This window comes from Balearica regulorum, chromosome 5, assembly GCF_011004875.1.
Source record: "Balearica regulorum gibbericeps isolate bBalReg1 chromosome 5, bBalReg1.pri, whole genome shotgun sequence".
NCBI lineage: Eukaryota > Metazoa > Chordata > Aves > Gruiformes > Gruidae > Balearica > Balearica regulorum.
This window is the reverse complement of record NC_046188.1, coordinates 17769810-17793030: the sequence shown is the minus strand read 5'-3', so window position 1 is coordinate 17793030 and position 23221 is coordinate 17769810. Positions and strand designations below refer to the sequence as shown.

Here is a 23221-nt window from a genome sequence, read left to right as displayed (position 1 = left end):
CTAATTTTCCTTCTTCCCAGTCCCAAACCCTTCTAAGGAAGCTTCTGAATAAAGAATTGAAGAGTCCTTCCTGGACAAATTCAGAGTGGGAGAGTCAACAGTTGGAGGGCAGGGGGGAACACTTTAAATTTCCATCAACGTCACAGCAGAAGCCTAGGCATAAAACCTGCCTCAGATCTATCTTTTCAAGGAGGCTAATGCAAAGAGAATCTGTTCAGAGAAAGCTCTGAATGACAAACTAATAACCCTATTGATTTTCCATCACTTGAGCCATCATCTTGAATGGAACAGACTAGTATGAAGCTGCAATGAATGAAGCTACTTAAGCCCCTGTACAGCTAGGACAGGCAGCTGCTCAAAAACTATTTTTCTCTAATCAGAGCATAATAAAGATTCCCCAGTCAATATCTTACACAAGCCAAAACATACTCACTTTTCAAAGTCATAAACTTCGTCTAGAAGGCAGGAACTGGGGTAGTTTGGCTCTCTTTCTTACCAGGAAGACAGGAACTGGAGCACCAGCAAGTGAAAGAGACCTTTCAGGACTATGCCTCTTCCCACCTGACTTCTCTCCATGTTCCTCTGGTCAAGAAGGAACCACCAAGGACTGTAACAATTTTTTACTAGACAACAAATGAACTATATTCAATCAGTTCAGCCCAGTGTTACAGTGGGTAGGAAGGGAGACTAATCATCATCTCTACAAACAACCATCATCCCCAAAATAAGGATCTAAGTGTCCTACAAAGCAAATGGAAAGATTTCTCTTTGCACTTCATGCACTACACTAGGTGCTGCATGCAGTTTTCATTCCAGCTTTGGATGAGATCACACGGCACTCATCACTGATCATCAATACAGTGGAGAACAGTTTGCACCCACCAATACTATCCTGAGAAACTACAGTCCAGACCACATCCAACTAGCATGAAGACCTCGGAAAGCTCAGCCTTAAAGGTCTTCTGCAGCTAAAAAGCCCACTGACAACAGCCAACTCCTCCTTGCCATTTTCAGAGTCTCCTGTAACAATTATTTTTTACAAGGCCATTGAGAACAGTCATTAAACAGCAAGAGAAAAAGGGCATGCTAAGAGGCTTCCTAGTCGATTAGTACTCTCCACCAGATCGTACAACAGTTTGTCGCAGACTCCAGAGAGCAGGCACACAGACCCATGTACACGTGAAGCCAACTTCCTCCTCAGCTCTTGCAGATGAGATGGTCAAGGCCTCTACAATACAGCTCTGAATAAAAGTGATTCTTACAAAAGGTCATAAATGTAGCCTGGCAGCTCGTTCTTCCTCCTGTGGTCAAGGATTCCTTGCTCTCTGCTTCCTGAAAGACTGCTTTATGGAGCCAACAGTAAGACTGGTGCCAGGTATCATCTTGCTGTTACATTTATATTCAATAGCAGGAAAACTAGCATCATGAATTTTGCACTGTTTGGTCTGGTTAAGATCATCAGAACTTTTTTGGTCAATTTAATAAACAATAAAGGAACCACACTATTTCCACTGGTGTGTGCAGCTGCCAGAAATTGCACGGTACTTACGCAATATCACACACACATAAGCTCTCTTGCAAGGTCATCACTTTACATTTTCTAAGTTGCTCATTGATTTTAGTTTAAAAAGAACAAAACAACAACCCCACACACTTTATGCAAATGGATTCTTACAATTTATTTTTTCTATAATATACTTAATTTCTCACAGTTTTCAATATCTTAAAAATAATACAGGATAGATGGAGACAGGCAGCAATTTCCTGCCAGTTTCTGCCCTGTACACAAAATTACATGAGAACATACTCTTTAAACACACTTTGGCATGTCAGTCAATGCTGACAGACTTCTCCGCTCTGCTGGTTCCTGGGTACACGTTTTACTACAATGCAAGTTTTCTGCATGCCAGCGATGTGGCAGAATTCAGTCACCTGCGGAATCAGAAGCCCAAGGCCTTGGTTTATTGGGGAGAGGATATAATTCCTGCCCACAGGGATCCCTGCCCTCTATCTCATTCACTAGGAAAAGATCCTCTCCCAGTTTGGAAGGCACTGGGAGAGGATCTTTTTCTAATGAATGAGTTTTGAAGATACTGAGAGATTATAATTCCATATCCACAGTCAGAGATATGTGTAGTCCAGTAATGGAAACCTACATTCTAGTTCAACTACATGGTTGTGGACAAGGCATCCACTGGGCTATGCTAAAGAACTATCTGTAAGACAGACCATCAGACATCAGTGTGACTGTTGTAACTTGGTCTGTAAATCAGATGTCATCACAGCTACTACAAATTCATACCAGAGCTCCAAACAGAAACAAACAACCCCCAAGTCTTTGACAGCCATTCTGAATTGACTTAAAGGGCTTCTCATATTAATCTCAAGAGGGAGTTAATACAATTTCCTTTAATATACAGCTTGCAAAACAAAAGCAAGGATGCAAATGGGATGGTCTAGATCACATAATGAAACTGTGGAAAAGCATGTGACTGAACCCACATTCCAGGATCCCTCTCTAATTCTTTAGGCATTACATTGCACTTCTTTGCAGGAAGATAGCATCCTCAAAAAGAACAGATAGATAATACAGTACTTACTGTACAACCAAGAACTAATGACAGGGAGAGAAAAATGAACAACAAGTTCTCCTCTAAAATTCTTGGCTTTTTTATTATTTTCATTTGTGGTTAAATTTAATACCCCTAAAAATGAAGGCCTTGAAGGCACCAGCCAGCTGGATCCAAGCATTTTGCAAGAAGAATTAAACAAGTTTCTTAGCATAGTCCTGCAACAGCCTTTCTAGAGTACGCCTGGCCGAAGCTTGCTGTTGTGAACACAGCAATGTTAAACTGGAATTAGGCAGAGTGTTCAAGAAAGACTAAAACCACCATCAACAGGCACATGAAATGAAGATGAAAACGTAGAGTCCTCCTCAAAGTATGAGCAGAACTTACCACCGTCCTCTGCACAGAAGACACTGGTATAAGACAATGCTCTTTATCCGCAGGGTGCTTTTCACCCAATTTCTTTCTTTCTTATACGGTTCACATTGTTAGTTGAACAAGTTCAACTGTATTTACCAATCAAGTCAGGAGACAGGGAACTATTTCTTCTCCATCTGACTTGCTCAGAAACTTATCCTCACTTCCATCTGTCTCTACTACAGCTCTGAAAAAATATATATGGAGCATGCATTACTGTAGAGAGAGGCTTTCTCATGATACACTTATTTATTAACATACCTACTGACAATTAAAGAATGATGACTTACATGCAGCACATGCCCCAGGTGTGTGAACAATATCTTTGCTTTCTACAACACTTGACACAGAATCCAAATTTTCAGCATTATCACAGTAATAAATAAAAAAATTTCAACTTCCCATCAGCCTACTCCAAATTAGCTTCAGAAGAACCACAGTATTATTTTTGTGTGGATACTGATATTTACAGGAGAATTATGAAGTCCTTTATTAAGAAATAGAGACCAATTTATGAAAGGGTGGTGATGAGCTGAGAAACAGAAAGATGTAAGTGTTCTACAGCAACAAAATAGTGGCAATGATAACAGACAGAAGACTGAGTTTCAACCCTATCACCTAGTCTCTGGATTACAGTTATTTCTCTTTACTGTAACCCAAACGTGTTCCAGTCCAACTTGTTTCCTCTTTTGTACTCTGTTATTCTTAGAAGGCAGGAGACAGATCTGCAAAAATATCTAGTGTAACTGAATGCTTTTGTGGTGTGCAGCTATTTAAATCCATTTATCACTATGCAAATCCTACAGAAAGAATCTGACATGCTGTATCAAATACCTCTGTCAGTACTCTCCACGACTCCCTGGGATTAACAACTATTCTCACCTCTCCACATTAGTTAGCGTGTCACAAGAAGCACATCCTCCATCCAAATCAATGACCTGATAGCTCACCCATTACTGAACATGCTGTATGAGATTAAGGCCAGGCTGCCAACAAAAAAATCAGGCACAGGAGACAGGGCAGGTGATGTTAATACAGATGAACTCAGCAGTATGGGAGAGAAGACCTGTGTCAGGAAACACAGAGAGCAGTAAGATTTGTTTGCCCTAAATCTTAAGGGAAGGTTTCTTACTGGTTTCCTTCAAAGGCCACTAAAAACAAAGCTCAGCAATTTCCAAGATTAACAAAGAGCAAGAGCTGCAGCAGAGTCCTAACAAACAACACAGCACAGGGATGCTATTATGCAGATTCCTTTAACAGGGGTTCACCTTGAATGTAGTAACACTCTTGATTTATTATTTCTAATTGGATGGAGAGGAGAGGCAAGGCTGAGTTGTCAAACTTGCACACAAGGCTATACTCAAATAAAGTAGGATTTTAGGGCAACATGAGTTTGGTTGTTTAGCTTTTATTAAGGCTATGTTTTAAAACTGTTTGCAATAAGTTGCTCCACAGTTTTAACAGAGGAGGACTTAACCAGCCTGTGAAACATGGGAATGTTTCAGTAAATTCACTGATACAGACAATCACATCTTGGAAAACAGCAACTGCGGTGAAACAGAAGCAGAATGCACTGCCTCCAAAATCTGATGAAGGGCCTAACCTATGGTAAGTGAGCAATACGGGAATGACAAGGAGGCACGTACACTAAGAGGTGTCAGCTGCGGACAGGCGTATAGCCAGAGGGGTCCCAGTGCCACATACCATGGGACTTGAATACAACTATTTCTCAGCTGCTCTGAAATGAGGCAGCTCAAGTAAGATTTGCAAGCACTAGTGAAGGTTATAATATTGTCCCAATAAGAATATCCCTGTAAATCAGGGCTCTGAAGCCCTTTCTGATGCGTGTAACTCTAGAAACTTCCACTGGGAGCATGGACTACCAGAGTGCGTAAGCCTCCTGGGAGCATACCCAGTTTTCTCATTAGTTTGGCTGATGCCTTCACAATAGTCAACAGACTCAAACCTAGCCAGGTTTGAGTCAACAGACTCAAACCTCCCCCCATATCCCAATCCCGTTATGGTTGAGGGCTCAAGAAGTCTGGGAGCAAGCAATCACTGAAATTTACACTGAAACAAAAGAGCCCTTCAGCTTCCACCCCGAATTCAGGCTTACAGCCTAACATGATGCAGGACAGCATTCCTCTAACTGCTGTCAGCTCTTGAGGACTGTGGAGACAGCCCTAAGCATGCAGGTTGGATTTAGCCTCTAGGGTGAAGAAACAGCACCAGGTGAGGAACTGATGCCGTTGTGCATGACGATAGCAAATAGATTCAGTAAGCCCGACAGAAATGTACAATTTCTTCAAGTTTTGCAAAGCTTTTGCCTACGGTCTCCTGTTCCTGCACCCGTCACTCTGTACACTTTGGAAAAAAAAAAAAAAAAAAGTGGAAATTTGAGATCTCTGCAGTAGACAATTCTGTACTGAAACTGAATTACATCCTAGTTTCTGAAAAAAATCCAAGCTGCACTATATAAAATACCTTCTTCCTGACAAAAGCTTAGAAAATGGAAATGATATCCCCACATACATTTCTTATTTTTATGCTGTATTAACTGTTATATGCAAAATAACAATTTGCCATTTCTAAAAGTTTAAATCAGTAATTCCACCTCATATAGTCTGTGGTTAAAAAATATTGCTGTATTTGATATTATCATTTGAAAGAAAATACATCCTGTAAGATCACTGATATGTTTTAACTTACATAGCTCTGTTGAATTTGAGAATTTTAGGAGAGACTTTGGATGGGGGGAGTTGGGTTTTTGGTTTGTAGTTGCAGTTTTGATTGGGTTTTCATTTTTTCACAAGGGGATGTTTCTGTTGTCATTTTTTGGCCACTGCATCTCTATTCAGGTGACATTATTCTTTTCCAAGTGCTATCAAAAAAAAGATACAACGAGCAAGTCCCTGAACTAAAGAATAAATGGATATTTATCCATAATGATATATGGATAATAAATCCATTAATACTGCTTCTTTCTCACTACTCTCAGAATCTATCCCACAAACTCATTAGATAAAACCCAAATTTTCACTGAGATTTTCTAACATATGTATCTTCAAAAACAAAGTTTTGATATTTAACCTATTAAAAATAATGGATTAAGTTATTTAAATGGTAACAAAAGTACACAGGAAAATGTGAAGGTATCATATTATGGTTACTTTAAGAAATCTATTACGGTAAGGGATTTAGCTTTAGCAGGTCATTTTACTTCTACCAGCCTTCCAGCAGTGCAGCAGCTGTCACACACACAAGAACAGCCCACTAATTCCTCAGCCAAAGCTAAGGCTCTAGCTGCAAAGTACTCTACCTTGTTTCATATCAAACTTCACCTTGGTGGTTAAATGCAGCTTTAGGAATATGCATCCACTGTACTCACTACTGTTTCCTCCAGACCTCACTTCCGTACCTGAGAAAGTATCAGCTGGTGACCTTAAGCTATTAAATAAAATAAGCTGACTAGGTGGAATTCTTATTAAAAATATTCCATATCCATTGAAGAGTTCTTGCTCAGGAATAAAAGGAAGGTGTTTTAGATATTAATTGTACTGCAACACACCAACTGTTGTTCTACAACTGCTTGCACAAGTTCCCTACCAGCACGTACTCCAGGGGACAAGGGAGATGCCACAATATTACACAGAGCTGCTCTCTCTGTGCCTTATAAAGCCTGGCCTTCAGGAATGCATGCAATAACCTGAGAACTGGGAATGAGGAATCTCACGAGTCTTAATCAGCTGCAAGCAACTTAACACATGCACCCTTTTGCTGCTCTGGTCATCAGTTTTTCCCATCAATAGGACAGATATATTGTGAAGGCAAACTAGTTAACATCTGGAACAAAGAGAGACTGCAAGCCGAAAGCCCCTGAAGTCCATCTCTCCATACACTTCTTTGGACACTTACAAGTTTGCAATGGTGTGGGAAGTGGATGCCTGCACTACTTAGTGATGAATAGTCTCTACTGTTCAGAGAACTGGTGCCAGAGGGCCAGACCCACAAGTCAAACCTTTTTGTCTCCTCTGTGTGAGTAATACACAGGTGGGAGGAAGCAGAAACGCTTTGTAAATAGAGCAAAGAGAATATTGACTCCATTAAGTAAAATATTTTCTGCATTACTAGTTGTAGAACATTAAGCAGAGCAAAGAGAACATCACTTCCCAAGAAAGCAAAGTTGTCAAACTTGCAGAATTTGTCTGACCCGTTTTTCCACCTGACACAAGCATATTCCATAAAATTCTGAAAATATATTTTTAAATTTTGCTTCTCTTTGAAAGAGAAGAATATACTTTTGATCAAAAGATATCCACCAGAAGCAACACCTTTTAAAATGATAAAGGTCTTGCTTTATCATTTTCATTGGCATTCAGCCTACTGATAGGAATTCTTTAGGAAAACAGTTCTCTGTACCACTATGCCTTGCATATTTCTGACCTTCAATGTAAACTTGAGTAAAAAAAAATTAATAGGATTCTCAGCACTAGAGGACAGAATTTCTCACAGTAACCTTGATGTTACAGAAATTAGCATTCCAGGAACTGGGAAGACTAGACAGAACTGGGCCAAATTAATTCAGTGGCTTCTGTTGTGGAGAGATGCATGTAAAGGACCCTGCAAACACCTGCTCCTCTTTGTGAACAGCACTCGTGCTCTTGGAATGACATCAGGACAACATTTGGTGGGAAACCAGTTCTTACTAACCTTACCAATACAACATAAAACCTATCCAAAGGTGCAAGTCCATTTTAGACTGACAAAACCGTTTTTGCTGGGCTACCAGTACCAGGGCAGCAGTGAGCCAGGGAGCTCTTTTCATCAAACCCTACCAACTGCACAGGAAACAGATTGAATTCACTGCACCAAGATCATCCTCCTGCTTGAAATGCAGAAGGACTATGAAAAAACCACTTACCTGGAACCTGTGAACCAACTCCAGTGACTGGCTGTCATTCTGGTCCGCTTCAAGGATGACATCTGTCAGTTTATGTATGATCACATCCAAAGGGCCCTGATCTTCAATGGGTTTGGTGAGGTCAAGCTGAAGGAATCAGAGAGAAGCCTTTTATTAATATATGGGGGATCTGAGGTTCTTGTCCTTGCCACCGTCCAATGTGTTGTTGCCATAATGAAGGCATTATTTTACACGCTGTCTTTATTTTGGTATGTTACCCAAATACCTGATAATTTACATTTCACTGAATGTCAGAAAACTTTACTCAGACATTTCTTTCTCAGCAGTGTAGATCTAATTCCATGAAAAAGCAGTGAAGTCATTGGCAAGCACCCTTCATCCAAACACCTTCCTGGGCTTCTCCACCCTGAGCCAACATTTCTCTCTTTCCTGGTACTTACATATACATGCAAAAGGAATGAGCCAACAAAGATTATCGTCACTAATAAAAGGAATGCCTGCTGTGCCCTTTGCGATTGCACAAAACAGCACCCAGGACAGTAATACAGGTAACACAAAAGCAAGTGACTCAGGATATTTGCAAATTCATCTGCTGCAGGGACAGCTATTTAGCTGGTAAGGAGTGTGGCTCCCAGAGCACTCCACTCACAGACTTTGGCACTTAGCTGGATAGGGGACAAAGATTTGGGGTGGAGTGTGCAGAAACTCTGCTCCAGACAGCATGAGAAGGCACAAAAGTGGTGGCAATGCATCACAGGGCTTGGTCCCCAGTACCAAGACAGGGTTCAAGGAGCAGAAGAAGCACCTGTACTGGAAATGGATTGAGTTAGGGATCTTTTGAGTAAATCTTAATGCAAAGAAGGCTACTGGACCTGACAGGATGCATGCAAGGGTACTAAGAGAATTGGCCAATGTCATTGCGAGGTGTTAGATTTATCAGGACATAAATCAAAACTGTGGAGATTCCAATTAAATCAGGAAAAAATAACCACCACAAGGACAGTTTGGTTGCAGCACAGAGTCCCACAGAGGCTGCAGGATCTCCATCCTTCAAGGTTTTCAAAACCTGACTGTACAAAGCCCTAAGCAACTTAGTCTGAATTTCACGTTGAATCTGCTTTTGATGTATTATGGACCCCTCAGGACCCTACCAAATTTAATGATCCCATGAAGCTACTTACCAGATTTGAAGTTTGTACAGTATAACTACCAGAACTGGCTTGTGTTCTAGCCAACACACCGGGCTGCCCAAAGCACAAAAGCTGCCACATTATCAAGCACTGCTCTTCAACCAATCATGAGATCTACTGCATCAGTGGCAACCTTGTAAACTTCAAACTGGGAACATCTTTGAAATGACAGACAGATGTGTGCTCACTGAACTAAAGTTAGCATCTGATTTTACAGTTACATGCGCATTCCTTTTCACTGCTGCTATCCCTTTTATTCAGCTCTGGCAGAGAAGGCAGTGGGGGTCACAGGAGGGAGAGGAGGGCTGGGCAGAAGAGGCTGCTGATGCTCTGTTTCGATAAAAGCCAATCTTCACTGTCTCATTAGCTTGAGTTTTGTCCTAATAAAATTTCCCACCCTACAGAAACGGCCCTGCTTTGAATTAAGGAGTGCCTTAAGGAAGGTAACGGTAAGACAGGATGGCTGGAGCTCAAGCACCAATAAAGTTAAACCAGCAGAGATCTAGCAGCCTTATAATAATTTGCTAGTTGCTAATCTAACTGATGGATGTAGCTGAATTGCTTTTCTTGCGTAGGCACTCTAATCTAGGCTGAGCTTACTTGAGCAGAATAACTAAGTTACCCATGGCACAAAAGCAAACGGAAAGACTGCCAATTCTTCCCAACAGATACCACCTTTGCTTGCCCACTACTATATGCCAACAGTTACAGGTTGAGGCTCTAGTGGTATCTTTGAAGTACTTACATAGATTCTAGTACATCTGGAAAACATATTGTGCATCTGACTTCCAAGGAGACTAACAGAGGCACTGTTCACAGGTGGGCAGCAGACTCTCTACATGCAAAGATCATGCAATGGTAAAGACAAGCAAGACAGACTTGATGTGAATGCTCGGTGATCAGTAAGCTGTGGCTGGGTGAAGCAGTCCACAGAAGGCCTGGCCGTCCTAGCACTTACGTTTTTACTCCCACAAGTAGTGCAGCATGAAGGCTAGGGGCAAGTATAAGTGTCTGTAAAATTAAGAGAAGTGAACTGCCGCTTGGCTAAGGACAGGGAAGGACACGATCTACTTCTGCAACCAAGTTCCAGAAAAATCTGTTAATATCCTTAAAACAAAGATGACCACATTGCTTTTCCCGAGGTTGTTTCAACTGCCTATCACATCTGGAAGGAAACAGCAAAACAAAGGGTCCATTTAATTAGGTCAGAAAGTTCCCAGTTGCCAAGGTACAAAAACGTGAATTAATCCATTTTCAGGACTTCGTTTGAAAAACAGTGAGAAGCGGGTAAGTATTTTAGATTGGTTACCTCTCCACATTCTTCCTGCAGTTGCAGCTCAATCTGCACAGAAACATTCAGAACACAGGAAAACAGTTCTCCCTTTCAGCCTTGACCCAAGAATAGAAATAAGCCTTCAAGGCATATCCAGGCATTTTCAGCACAGTGTTTTCCAGAAGCATAAGACATCTGGGCAAGATAACTTCTTCACAACAGTTGTGCCAGTTAAAAGCAACTGGCGTATTTTGAGAATGAAACCAAAATGCACCCACTTTGCACATTGGAAAGTTTTAAAAAGGGCCCCCACAACAGTGTTCTACTTTCCCTTCACCAGGAAAGCAATGCTAGAAATGACAGCACGCTAAGGCAGCTCCTCCGGTAAGAAGTTCAATGACCACTTCAATTGGCTCAGCAAGAGAGCAGGTACATTTCAACCACATAAACCTTCACGATTTGATCCAGTATTTTGTGGATGGGAGGATCAAACCATTTGCAAGAATAAGTTCTCTGTGTTCTGGACCATGCTGCGGAAAGCAAATATTCCTGGGCTGTGCAGAATTTGGAAGAGATTCACCTTCCTTTTATATACTAAGAAGAAAAAAAAGTAAAAGTAGAAGAAAAAGAAAAAGAAGGGGAAAAAAAAATATTTGAGGGGTAAAAAAGAAGCCTTTTCAAGTGGAGTATCAGACCCAAGCAGAAGTAAGCGAAAGTAGAGTGCAAAATTTCTGATAGCCCTCTGCTGAGACAAACACTGATTCATTGTTTGTCATCAGCTGGAATTTGAGCCCTCCTACTTCCCTTCTCTTTCAGCATCTCTCTCTCCAAACGATCTTTGCATTTGACATGATCACCCAAAGGTTTGTTTTTGCACAGAACTAACACCATAGCAACAGAAGTGAGAGAAAAGATTTATCAGCACCAGCTTGAAAAAACGGAGAGATATGGCTATGGTGCCTTTTCTTCTGTGAAGCAGGCTATAGCCTACTCTGCTTGCCCTTTTTTATATTAAAAAATCCCCAAACAACCAGGTATTGGTTTCATGGGATTTTCACTTACCACCAAAACCCTGTAAAACTCAGGTGAATGACATGAAAGATGACGTCAAAGCTGTACACAGAAAATGTCAGGTCCAAGGCATATGCCTTGCCAGCTCTGACAAATCCATATATGGAAGAAAACAACCCCTAGATAAATGCTCTTATCACAGCTGGCTGCAGCTAGCCTGCTCACCTGCTAAGAGAAAGACTGGCTGGGAATTAAAAAATGCTCCAAGCTTAGAAATGTCAGTTTTCCCCCCCTAGACTTCCCAGAGCATCCACTGGAAAGCAAGTTACAGGCACACAGAGCTCCATCTCTGCCCTCCTCTCCCCTTTCTCTACCCTCCAGAAACACACAGCTGGCGCATTATCCAAATCATTGCACAGGAGAGCAAAAAAAGTTTATTTCCATTAAGCATAATTTGTTTAAAGTTTTGGGGTTGTTTTTCTCCAGAACACTGACAATCCATCTATATTGCAGGGACAGGGCAAGCGCCTGGCAGAGTGCCACAGCTCTCCACTGGTCCCAAATGCAATCCCACACGCATGCATTTCTGGAAGCTGTGTTTAAAAATAAAACTATGTCCAAGTGAAAAAAAAAATCTGGATTCGTTCACTCAGAAGAAAAAACCACCCAACAACCAAAAACCAACAAACAACTGCAAATGTTGGATTTAGCAAAAAGAAATATAATTTATATAAATGATTAAAAATAGTTTTGTATTTTTTGTTTTATTCAGTGTTTCCAGTCCATGTGATAATCAACTGTATTTCAGAATCTGGCTGAGCAGGATTTGTGTTTTTTTAAAAGCTCTTATTCAGAAATAGTTTTTGGATTATCATGCACATGAAATGAAATCTTAATACCAACCTGTTCTGTTCTCTGAACTGAAGACAGATCTGTCCACTGCTATATCCCAGAGGAATTTACAATATGTCTCTCCATTTCTATTTATCCTCACTTTTCTCTCAAAATACTTTCATTTAAAAAAAAAAGGACTCATAAATCTACTCTTTTGCTCCCAGTCTCCCATCAGCTAACAAACTCCACTCACCAGGATTCTGCACCAAGTTCTTGCTATACTTCGGTTTTTATTTGATGCGCTGCTTTGGAGCAACAGAATAGGAGTGCGTGTCCTACACAGCATCCTGTTTAGCTGCAGGTGGAAAAAGCTCATGAAACTTTCACCCAAAGGAGGTGAATGAAAATAAGGAGAAAATCATCAGAGATGACAGGTTTGTTCAGAGCCTTTTCACCAGGCAGATACCACCAAATATTCAGATGTTATCATTTCAAGCGCTAGAAAGCTTAAACAATGCCACAAAAGGGAAAGAATCCATCCAATTTTCCAGTAGGGACCTGTCGATGCTCTGCGACTTTCACGAGTCACAGTCCAAAAGTCCCTTTGTGATAATTTAAACATCTTTCCTCCCTGTGAACCAGACATACAGCACCAGCCTGACCTAACCTCTCTGCTCCCCAACCCCTGAGGCAGTATATAGAATTTTCTACACAAATCTATTGTAGTCTGTTATTCAGATACTCAGTTAAGGTTGCACTGACCGCAAAACATGTGGGGTTTACTTCAATCTTAATTCAGCTTCTTAAACTCCACTGCACATAGACCTCCAGGTTATTTGTCATCATTTTTCCTCTCCTGGGACTACTTTCTACCCTTTACCTTCATCACATGAATTTATATCAAAAGGCTTGTAAAACAAAGCCTGTGAAATTCTCCCCTTCTTCCCCCAGCCCCAATGTTTACCTTTGCTGCCCAAAGCTGAACAAGTCATAATGAAAAAAAGCCATGAGCTTTGGGTTGGAAAGCCAAGTTTTCAAGAAGCTGAACCCTGGCAGCTGATGTATTCGAGAATGCTGTTCTCTCCCCAAAAAACTCAGAGGTGAAAGCCTCTAAAAGTATCTTAAGCACTCTGAAGAGGGAAGGGAAGCTGCAAACATCAACAGTGCCAGGTTCAATGTTTTAACTTACTGTAAAAAATAAAATACGCATGATAGTCCAATTACAGGAGAGAAGGTGCTTGCATTTGAAAGAAAGTGGGGCAGAAATCAGGGAAATGGTTGCGCATGTCCATCCATACATGTGAAACCTACTCACAGAGAGCAACAGCAACAGAACAGAGCAGTGCAAAATCTGCCTGCTCTTCTGGTAAATCACAGGACCAAACAAGACCAGCGTGCCTTCCTTTCCCGAACTAAATCCTGCAGGAGCAGTCCAGTCCTGCCTCTCCACAGGGATGGTGCTCCCACAAACCCTGTGGTCAGGTCTATGCAAGTACAAAGCTGACACGAGTGATTCTGTGTCAAAGCCCACAGAAGGAGACAAGCATACATCAACATATCATGAGGAAAGATGTTGAGTGATCTGGTAGACAAAACCCAGGTATTTTTCACTGATATACAGGCTCTCCATAGCTCCTAAAATATTCACATATTCAAACTAAATAAATATTAGAACATTTAGCTATTTAAGAGAGCTCCTCCTCATCTCTCTGGCCAAGCAAGAAAATTATCTTGGCGGTCGTCATGCGCAGCTAGCTGCTGCTAATGGAGCCAAAGGATACAGAGGGAGAACATAAACCCCTCTGGGCGACAGAAACACCAGCTCTGTCCCACCGCAAAGGACAAACACGGACCCAAACATCAAAGGCTGTAAAGAAAGAGCAAAAAGTTCACCAAGAGGCCCTATTTACTCCCTCCACACCCCCCTTCCCCAGCGCCAAATTAACTTGCACGTCCTGTTGCAGCGGCAATCTGAGAAAGGAAATCCGCTGCGGTGAGGAGACTTCCCCTGCTCGGCTCTCCCCTCACACTGACAAGAGGAGAGAGCATCGCAGCATCGGTAACAGCCGCCACATCGGAGGGGAACTCTTTCCCAAGCAGGAAGGAAACGCAGCTTGAAAATACCCTACCTTTTTGTTAGTCTTCTCGGAACCAAGGAAATTGAAGACAAGCTGAAGAGCTTACCTTTCTACCACTACAGGATGCTAACTCTACAGGTTATCTTTTGCTACCTTAGTTTTAAAGGAACCACCAAAGGAGAAGGAAAGTGTGTCCCACACTGGGATACATTGCTTAGAATCTCAGGTGCCAGCGACATCCCAAGCAGCAAGATAGGACTAAAGGTGAGGAGCAGCACAGCATAAACTATGAAGCCTTGCTGGGTTCCCATTTTCTCAGATACCAAAACTTTAACAACAGAGGAGAAGATTCTAGGTTTAACAGATGGTTTCTTTGCATTTTCTTGTGCTGGTGCCAGAGCGGATTACTTTGCGTTCTGTTTGGCACAAGCTGCCAGAGAGTATGTGTGAGCACATTTTCAGGAGTCACAGGCTGCCACTCCCCTGGAAGCTAGGTATGATCTCCAAAACGTCTGGGAAGTTCTCACTTCTAGCTGTATTCCAGATAAAATGAGGTCAAAGGAATCTCATAGCTTTTTTTACACTACGTGTATAACACACGCAGACACTATTTATGGATCATTTGCCCAACCACTACGTAAAATAACTAGCCTCTGTGCATTCAAGGCTTGCCCTACAGTCACGCAATCCCTCTGGACCTTGGTGAGCATCGCCCCCCCCCCCCCAGCCTCCTCGGCACCCTTGCACAGAAGCAAACAGTGAGCCAGCATTGCTGTCGCCTGTGCAATAACAGTGACAGACAGTGAATCGCGACTCCTACTCAGGGTGCAGAACAACACTGGGACAAGTTACTGCATCTCAGTTACTCAAACCTCTCCCACTGCCCTGCTCTCCTCTGATCCTGGCATATAAACCTCCCCTGAGCATCACCCCTCCTGTTAGCACCAAGTTTTGCCCACTTCTTTAAAAGCAAATGAAGAAATCCCATCTTTGGGGTATGGCTAAAGCTCTTCACAGCAATGATTTTCTTTTTAGCAGAGATTTTTTTTTTACCCAAGGCTGGAACTTTGTTACCATATTGTTTTCAACTTACAGCCCAGTGCAAAAAACCCTGTAACTTGGCTTGGCTTATCTCCTTCTCTCCTGTACAATACTTTGGCAGCTGCAGAAAGTTCTTTCCAGAACTTGCAAAGATGCAGGAATGGCTGTTTCTCAGCACAACATTAAACTGAGAGCTCATGTCCCATTAGGGCTGGACTGCAGTGAGCAGGTTTTGGTAGGCAAGTGGTTAGGCAGTTCAGTCTTGCTCAGGGACGGTCTGAAAGACAATTGCTGATTTTTCCATCACTGCAGGAGGAATAATCGATATTACTCAAATCCAAAAAAGCTTCTTGCCAAGGGTGTCTCCTGAGGACACCAATGCTCCTGGGATTAGGAAGGGCAGCAGAACAAATCCAGAGATTAGCAGAGGAGAAAAGTTGAACAGAAAATGTGTGACATGGGAGGACTAGTGCTCCAAAGGAGGAAAGCAAGTTACAGAAAAACAAGAACCCATGAAAATGAGCAGTTGGTGTCACCCACTGCTGAGACTGCCTTGCTTTATTTTCTGTAACCATCAAAAAGATCATGCTCACATGCATTAGATTAAAAGGCTATATAGGTAATCCCAGTAGTGGAAGGCATGGGAAAATTACAAAGTAGCTCACAAAATTTCTGGCTCACTTCTTGAACTTAAAGGTTTGGAATGAGCAGATCAGATCCAGAAAGACTAGAAAGACTTTACAAGGAAGATTTTTAATGTTTCTTTGAGCAAAGTGGGTCAGATCTAGCATAGTTATTGAACTGACAGCTCAATCAATCCTGTAGAAGAGCGGACATTAAAGGACGAGTGGAATGGAGAAATTATCCATGGAGAACACTCCAATTAATCCAGAATTCAGAAATGCTGCAGCACTTCAGCCAATACAGCCTGGGTAAGCAAAGGGAGGGGGCGAGAGGGGTGCACTTCACTTCTCAGAAGCTTTCAGTGCTTAATTATAACATCATATAAACATTCAAAATATCAAGATCTGAGAGTACTACAAATACTTTTTTTTTTTTTTTTTAAATAACTACTGGATACAGAGAAAGTTAAGATGAAGCAAACGTGTTCTTCTGAAAGTTTCTCTTGGAGCCATGTACATATGCACTGCATAACCTCCCTCCCTTTGGCTGGGGGATTAGATAAGTAGAAAAGCTGATATATAAGAAACATCCCCCAGAAAGCCTGGCTACCACCCTTTATCCTAAGGGCAGAGGAAGCTCAGCTCTAGACTTACACCACACAGCTCAGGCTCAGCTTAAGGATAATTCTTCAGCAGCACCTGTCAAACATCAAGAGCAGTCGGTGCTCCTGTGTGCACTGCTGCACTTCCCAGGCGATCACCATCTCTGCTGTAATTCTCCCTTCAACAAAGCTTCCAGGTGGTGAGCAGAAAGGCGCAGCCAGGCCATCAGCACTCTTCACTTCTATTAGCTACTAGCCCCAGGAGAGCTGGGTCTCTAGGTGCACGTCCCTTTCTCAAGAGACTCTGGATGATGCTGAGTTGTAAGCAAATACAGGTAGCACTCAAAGTACATTTCATCCAGTCTGCTCATGGCTTCACTGAAAGTTTGTGGTCTTTATTGAGTACTAGGGAGTTTAAATACATGTGGAGAGACCAATAGCTGTCAGGGCAGAAAATTTTTATGCTCTTTATTTGCCCCCTGCCTAAACTAATTGGGATCCCTTTTGAAAAATCAAACAAAATTGAAACATATTTCTGTTAACAAAAGATCCTCCTTCATCCAAGCATATTCTTATAGTGTCACTTATGGACATTGTGTAGCTAGTAATGTTTTTGCAATTGTAAAGGATTGAGGAGGAGGAGGAGGGAGAAATACACTGGAATACGACAAGGAAGAAACACAAAAGCTTTAAAAGATTTAGACACCTTAAGGGGGAAATAAAAATGAGTAAGGCTGCTTTTAAACAAAGAGAAGGCCACACTTAAGCTGATCTATATCACATCCCTATGCTGCATGAGCAGAAATCAGAGGAGAGACCATGAAGAGATAGAAGAGATTGTGGAATTCCCTTCCATCCTGTTCCAGCAAGTATTACTTATGGGAGAATGAAGATGCCTTTCAATTACAAAGCATTACTTCACCTTGAAACCCCTGCTCAGTGAGATAAAATGATGAAACTGTTCCTTCCAAGGAAGGAATTTAAAGGCATTTGAAATGGCCTGAATTGAACACAGCCACAAAGATAAAACAGGTAGCCCATGATTTCTCAAACTGAGGAAGAAGGGCATGAGTGGAGATCACAACCATCATGGACCACCCTCTCAGGTGCTGCACTGCTAGAAGGTATTGGAGAAAGGAGTAGAAAGTGAAGCCAGGAGAAAGTGGCTGGGACACAGGCAAGGCTCTAACATGAGGAAGAGGAGCCCAGCGGGTCTGACTCGTTGCTTCAGCAAACACCCTGGCACACAGAAGGTGATCACAATAGTGATGGCCAACAGTTTGTTTTTCAGCAACTGCAAGGTATCTTTGCTTTTTACTTTCTACCATGTCTGACAAAGTCCTCACAAGTGCTCCATGGCTCAACCATGCATCAGATATCCTTTCCCACCCAGGTGAATTGTCTTCACCACAGCACCTGCCCAACACATACAGAGAACACTGGCACAGGCAGAACATTTTAGGTAAAATTCCCTTTAAACGAAAGTGATAAAAAGTCTTCCTTTTGCTGTGCTGTGGAGGTCTGACAATCCCACAGTATTATTTGGACATTGCCAGGCAGTAATGAGAATGAAAACAAGAGGAACTGTATCATTAGGGGAGATTAGATTCCTAAACTCAGGAGAACAAATGCTAGGACTGAGGTTATGGCCCAGCTATTCTGAAGCAGGAAAACTAACATAAAATTTAGTAATACAAAGAATACTACATCAAGCTGGGGTAGTTTAAATTACAGGACAAAATGGTGTCCAGCTCAAGCATTTTTTTTTATGATCTCAGGATGACAAATTGATAAATTAAAGGAAGTAATTAGTAAAGACTGCTGAGCTGTGAAAAGCTCAAGGATTTGACCATAAAGGATGCTTGGCATTTCTTGCAGGCATGCCAAATAGTGAAATATATCACGGGAATACATTAAAAGCAAGATAAAATTGAGATCTCTGTGCAGCAAATGAAGGTGTAATATTAAAGATAAAATAGGAATTGCCTCAAATTTTATACAGATATTTGGCCTCAGTTTTCAGTAAGAACAAAGATGCTGACCACGGGAGCAAGGCAAGTTGGTAAACAAAGATGGGTACAGATATCTCAATGGGTACCAGCAGTCAAAGCCAGAACTCAGAGTGAGATTCACTTCATATCATTTAAAGGAGTTGGTAACTACACTGTAATTTCAGGCTTCTCCTTGCAGTCAGAGAGAAATGAATAAATACCTGGATGTTTTAAATTCATCTAGCCTGCTTTACATTCATATTCAAGGATATGAGGAATTGCACCTGAAACATGCCTGGTCACAGGGAGCCTAGTGGAGTGGCACAGACATCAGATGACTCTGAAGAGTTTAATGTGCTGAGGGGAGGGGAAGCTGCCTCTCTCCCGTAACTGGATACTTAAAAAAAAAAAAAAAAAAAAAACAAACCAAAATACTCTAGAAAACAAAATCCAGTTAACCAAAATGTGGCACAGGAAATCATAGGATGGTGATACAAGGGTTCTGAAGAACTGTACCCATTATGGAGTGCTTCCCAAGGATCAAAACCTCCCAACTATATTAGGGAAAGAATATGAGGGAGAAAAATGACAGCTACTGACTGTTCATCTGACCTAGGACTTTGCAAGCATTTCAGCACATTTGAAGATATTGAAAAATAATCAGCTCTCCAGAGGTAAATAAAAAAAAGTATTAAAACATGACATGAGTCTATGAAAGATGGATCAAACCCATCTAACTCGCTGTATGACCACTGATTCTCTAGACAAAGAAAATGCAGCTATTTTCTCAGACTTCAGTAAAGCCTGCAGTCAGGCAAACTGAAGACAGACAAGGAGCAACAGAAGAACAGCAAGGTGAACGAAGAGCTAAATAAAAGAGAAGACGACAATGGCTTGCACAGTGAAAGCAGCAGTGGCAAACCAGAGAGGGTGCACTACTGGCATTCCTCAGGCACTAGTCTTGTGACCGTTTTATTTAGTATCTTCATTACTGGTCTTAGCACAGTAGGTAGATTACTGATAGACCTTAATAATTACACAGAAGTGTAACTGACACCACCACACAGACAGAAGTATCACGCAGAAGGTAGAATCAGAAACAGGAAAACATGACTAAATACAAAATGAAAGGCTACATGTAGTTGCACCCATGATGCAAAAAAAATCTGCCCTGTGTTCAGGGAAAGATGCTAGTAGGGTTGCTGAACTACAACTGTGACAAAGATAAATTCAGTTTCACCAGGATGAGGGTATTTTGGGCGAGGTTTGTAAGAGTCAAGCTAGTATAGAAAGCACTACTGATACCCCCCATGGAACAGCTGCACCCAGTTTAGGGCATCCGTATCTAGAAATTTAAACTCAAAATGAAAATAAATGCTTAAGAATTCAACCAAACTTTGTAAGTTCTAGGCTCAAGAGCCTAGAAAATCCCTTCCACACTTACATCCCATAGTCATTGGTCCTTAAAATCTACAAACAGGAGCAGTTGGGCTACTGCAGATTCTTAGCGTTAACCACTTTCTGGCAAGAAAAACCTTACTATAATCATAAATACTGCTGCTGCACTTGAGTACTGCTTTACTTTATGCTATAGATGTGCGTTCTGGGGCGCACAGTATAAAGAGAAATCTGCTGCCCAGGAACACGTATGGTCCAGGAGTTCCCTAAATATTCTTTTAGGAACAAAAGAACTAGGAGGTGCAGCAACAGAGATCAAATAGAAAAATCTCAGGTTTCAAATTATTCAAACTCACATTTCACTTCTATCATAAGGAGAGCACTAAGTGAGCAGCACACAGGAAAGATTAAAAAAAGACTATCAGAAACATCACTCAGTAAGAAGCAGGCATGTTGTCATTGAGTTGTAAATCAAGTCTGGCGTGCTCCCTAATTCTGGACTCTTTCCTCACCCACCTTGACTGACAAGCCTTCCTCACCAGATGGAGAAAGAAACTGTAGCTCCTTCCTTGGCAAGGCACCCAGGCCTCACCGGACTTCTGCAAGGATCCTGCAGATACCTTTTCTCGCTAAGATGGCTGCACTGACTTAAAGGAATATCAGTGACACAAAATTAGGTCAGAACTTCATTTTAATTGGTTAATAATAGTTTCAGGTGCTATCTCCCAAGCCTACCATCTGATTGTTTGGGCTTTAAAATGACATTACCTGCTACTACTATTCATTTTCTTTTCCCTTTCACTGTTTGAAAGGCTCAAGTGAACAGGAAAATGACTTCCTATTCAGGGAAGACGGTGAATGCAACAGTAATTAAATGAGCTAGAAAAAGAACAGCTAAAATCGTAGTTCTTACTTCTCACTCAACTCTGTTTACCGGAATCTCAAACGTTCTTGTCACAGCAACAGGTACAACATCCTCAGAAAATGGAATCTATAAATTGTTGGTATGTCTTCCACAGACACCAAATCCCATCCTTAGCATTCATACTAATTTTAACAGGCAAAGATGGGAAGAAGGAAGATAGTTAAAATATAAGAACACATCTAAAGTGTGAAAAGCCTGTCTGTGTAGCTTGTAATATCATGACAGAGAAAACCAGATAGACTCCTAGAAGGTCTCACGTGATAACCTAGTTTTCAAAGCATGTTTGCATGCACTGTCTCCCTGAGCTCTGATATCAAGACACTTGTCTTGACCATCACTCAGCTGTCTGTCAAGATGCCCTAACAATTTCCTACCTCCCTCTGCTGCTTCTCATCTATCAGTTCAGATGATGTTTCATTTACTCTCACTTTCTTTCCTTCTCCACTCTTTTGCACTGGGGTAGCTCAAACTCCTTCCCAATTTCACCTTGGCATCTCTTCTGCGCTGCCTTCACCCGGGCAAGACACATCCTGCCAACTGTCAGAGAGGGCTGAGCCCGGCTCCCCGAGATGTCCCCAGCAGTCTCTCTTTCGACACTTTGTTCTTTCTTCCCTCAGCTCTGCTGTTCATTGTAATTGAACCTCAAGCTCATCCTAGTTTCTGCTTTTCTACCTCTGGCTCTTCCCTCAGCCTCTGCTCTTGCTCCTGTCCCAGTTAGCTCTGAGCTCCCCCCTTCTGTCAGTCTCTGAACAATATCATCATTGAGCCCCCAGGCCCACTGTTTAGAAGACATCATTAGTTCTCTCAAGCTCCCCCCACTCTTGCAATCCAGAACTTCCAGATTCCTCATATCCCTCACCATGTCTCCCTCCTTTTGGCTCAGAGGGAAGCCCTCCCCTGTTCACTGTCAAATTTCTTGAGCTTATTCTCTCTCACCCCTCATCCACCCACAAATTCAACTTCCACTGCCCATTTCAAAAACCCAACTCGTGCCTTTGCATTTTCTTCCATCCTGCTGCTTCCACTTTAGAAAAACTTGCCATAAACATTTACAAAGCTTTGTCATTGCTAGATTTCACATCCCTTTTTCCAATTCCTGGTTTGCTGGAGGGACATAAAGTCACTTCTAAAACAGCCAAACCCCCAAAATTTTCCTGCCTTTTCTCCAAAGGGCTACTTGACTCCATCTACCAGGTTGACCACACATAGATACAGCAAAACAGGAGTATCTGTGCGACACTGCACCTAAATAAACGTGGCTACGCAGCTTCCAGATGGTCAGCGAGGACACACTAAACTACTAAACTACAGAATAGCATTCACAGAGGGGCATCTCAGCTGGAGTTAGACCCTTGGCCAGGAAGAAATTTGTTCATAAAAAAAGTGTAACATACACAAACACATTTCTTGCTACTGTAGTATTTAAACATCTACATTTTGGGGAGCAAAGGGGGCTTGAAACCATTACGATGCAGTTAACTGACATCAATTCACTAGCACTTTGAGCTATGACATGAACACACGCGGGACTGCCTGTCCCACACTCAGGAGCCAAGCACCTCACCATAAGCAGTCATCTCGGAGTTGTCTGAGCAGGAAAAAACTGAAACCATGTATCATTGCTGGCAGAGCTTTCACACCCAGAAGTTTTCACATACAATTGAAAAAAAGAGCCTGTTTGATGACAAAACCCCTGCCACACGCTTCCTGACTGACTGTTTGGTCTTCACTGTTAGTCTAAGCAAAATATCTTGAAACCTTTCAGGTGCACTCACACTTGAAACTTTCAGGACAAATCTTAATTTCCAAATGAAAAATCCTTTCTTTACTGAAAGCAAAAGATGCGAACAAACTTCGCAGTTTAATTTCTGGCAACAGTCACATCAGAATCAGCTTCATGAAACTTCAGGGAAAACTTCTATTTAATGAGCATTGTAATGACCATGCTGTAATAAACCAGCAGAGTCTGCCCCCTTTGCATCCCCTGACATACTGTACCTGCTCAATCCACTAGCACAGAGAAACTGACTTAAAAACCTCCAGTGACTAGCAAAAAGAGTTCCTGCAGATGAAGGTTACCCTGCGCATTGCAGCAGTGTAAAAAAGCTAACTGCTTCCCAGCAAGAGCTGGAAAGGCAATTTCAAAAGGCTGTTTCCTCTAAGCTGTGTTGCAATGTGAACATGGCCGCGTTCGACCAGGGACTCCCACCAGAAGGCAATTGATCCAGAGCCGTCCAATTCCTGATTTGCACTTTACTGGAAAGATTAAAAAGAGCATTTCAAGTTTTCTGTCCATGACTTCCCTCTCTGCTGCTTTGCCTCTCTCTACAAGCCCCCTTTATTTCCCTCC

General features: G+C 41.9%; 2 protein-coding genes across 7 annotated transcripts in view; one reads left to right on the top strand and one right to left on the bottom strand.

The window, feature by feature from the left end:
• The window catches only part of ITPK1 (inositol-tetrakisphosphate 1-kinase), a 154576-nt gene that overhangs the window by 69829 nt on the left and 61526 nt on the right, over nucleotides 1–23221 (bottom strand). For all 6 annotated transcript variants that reach the window (XM_075753666.1, XM_075753667.1, XM_075753669.1 and 3 more), the window contains one exon: nucleotides 7906–8031. In XM_075753666.1, the coding sequence (XP_075609781.1) occupies nucleotides 7906–8031 (126 nt within the window). The remainder of the gene's footprint in view (nucleotides 1–7905; nucleotides 8032–23221) is intronic.
• The window catches only part of SLC24A4 (solute carrier family 24 member 4), a 410963-nt gene that overhangs the window by 379660 nt on the left and 8082 nt on the right, over nucleotides 1–23221 (top strand). The gene's annotated exons all lie outside the window — the stretch shown is intronic.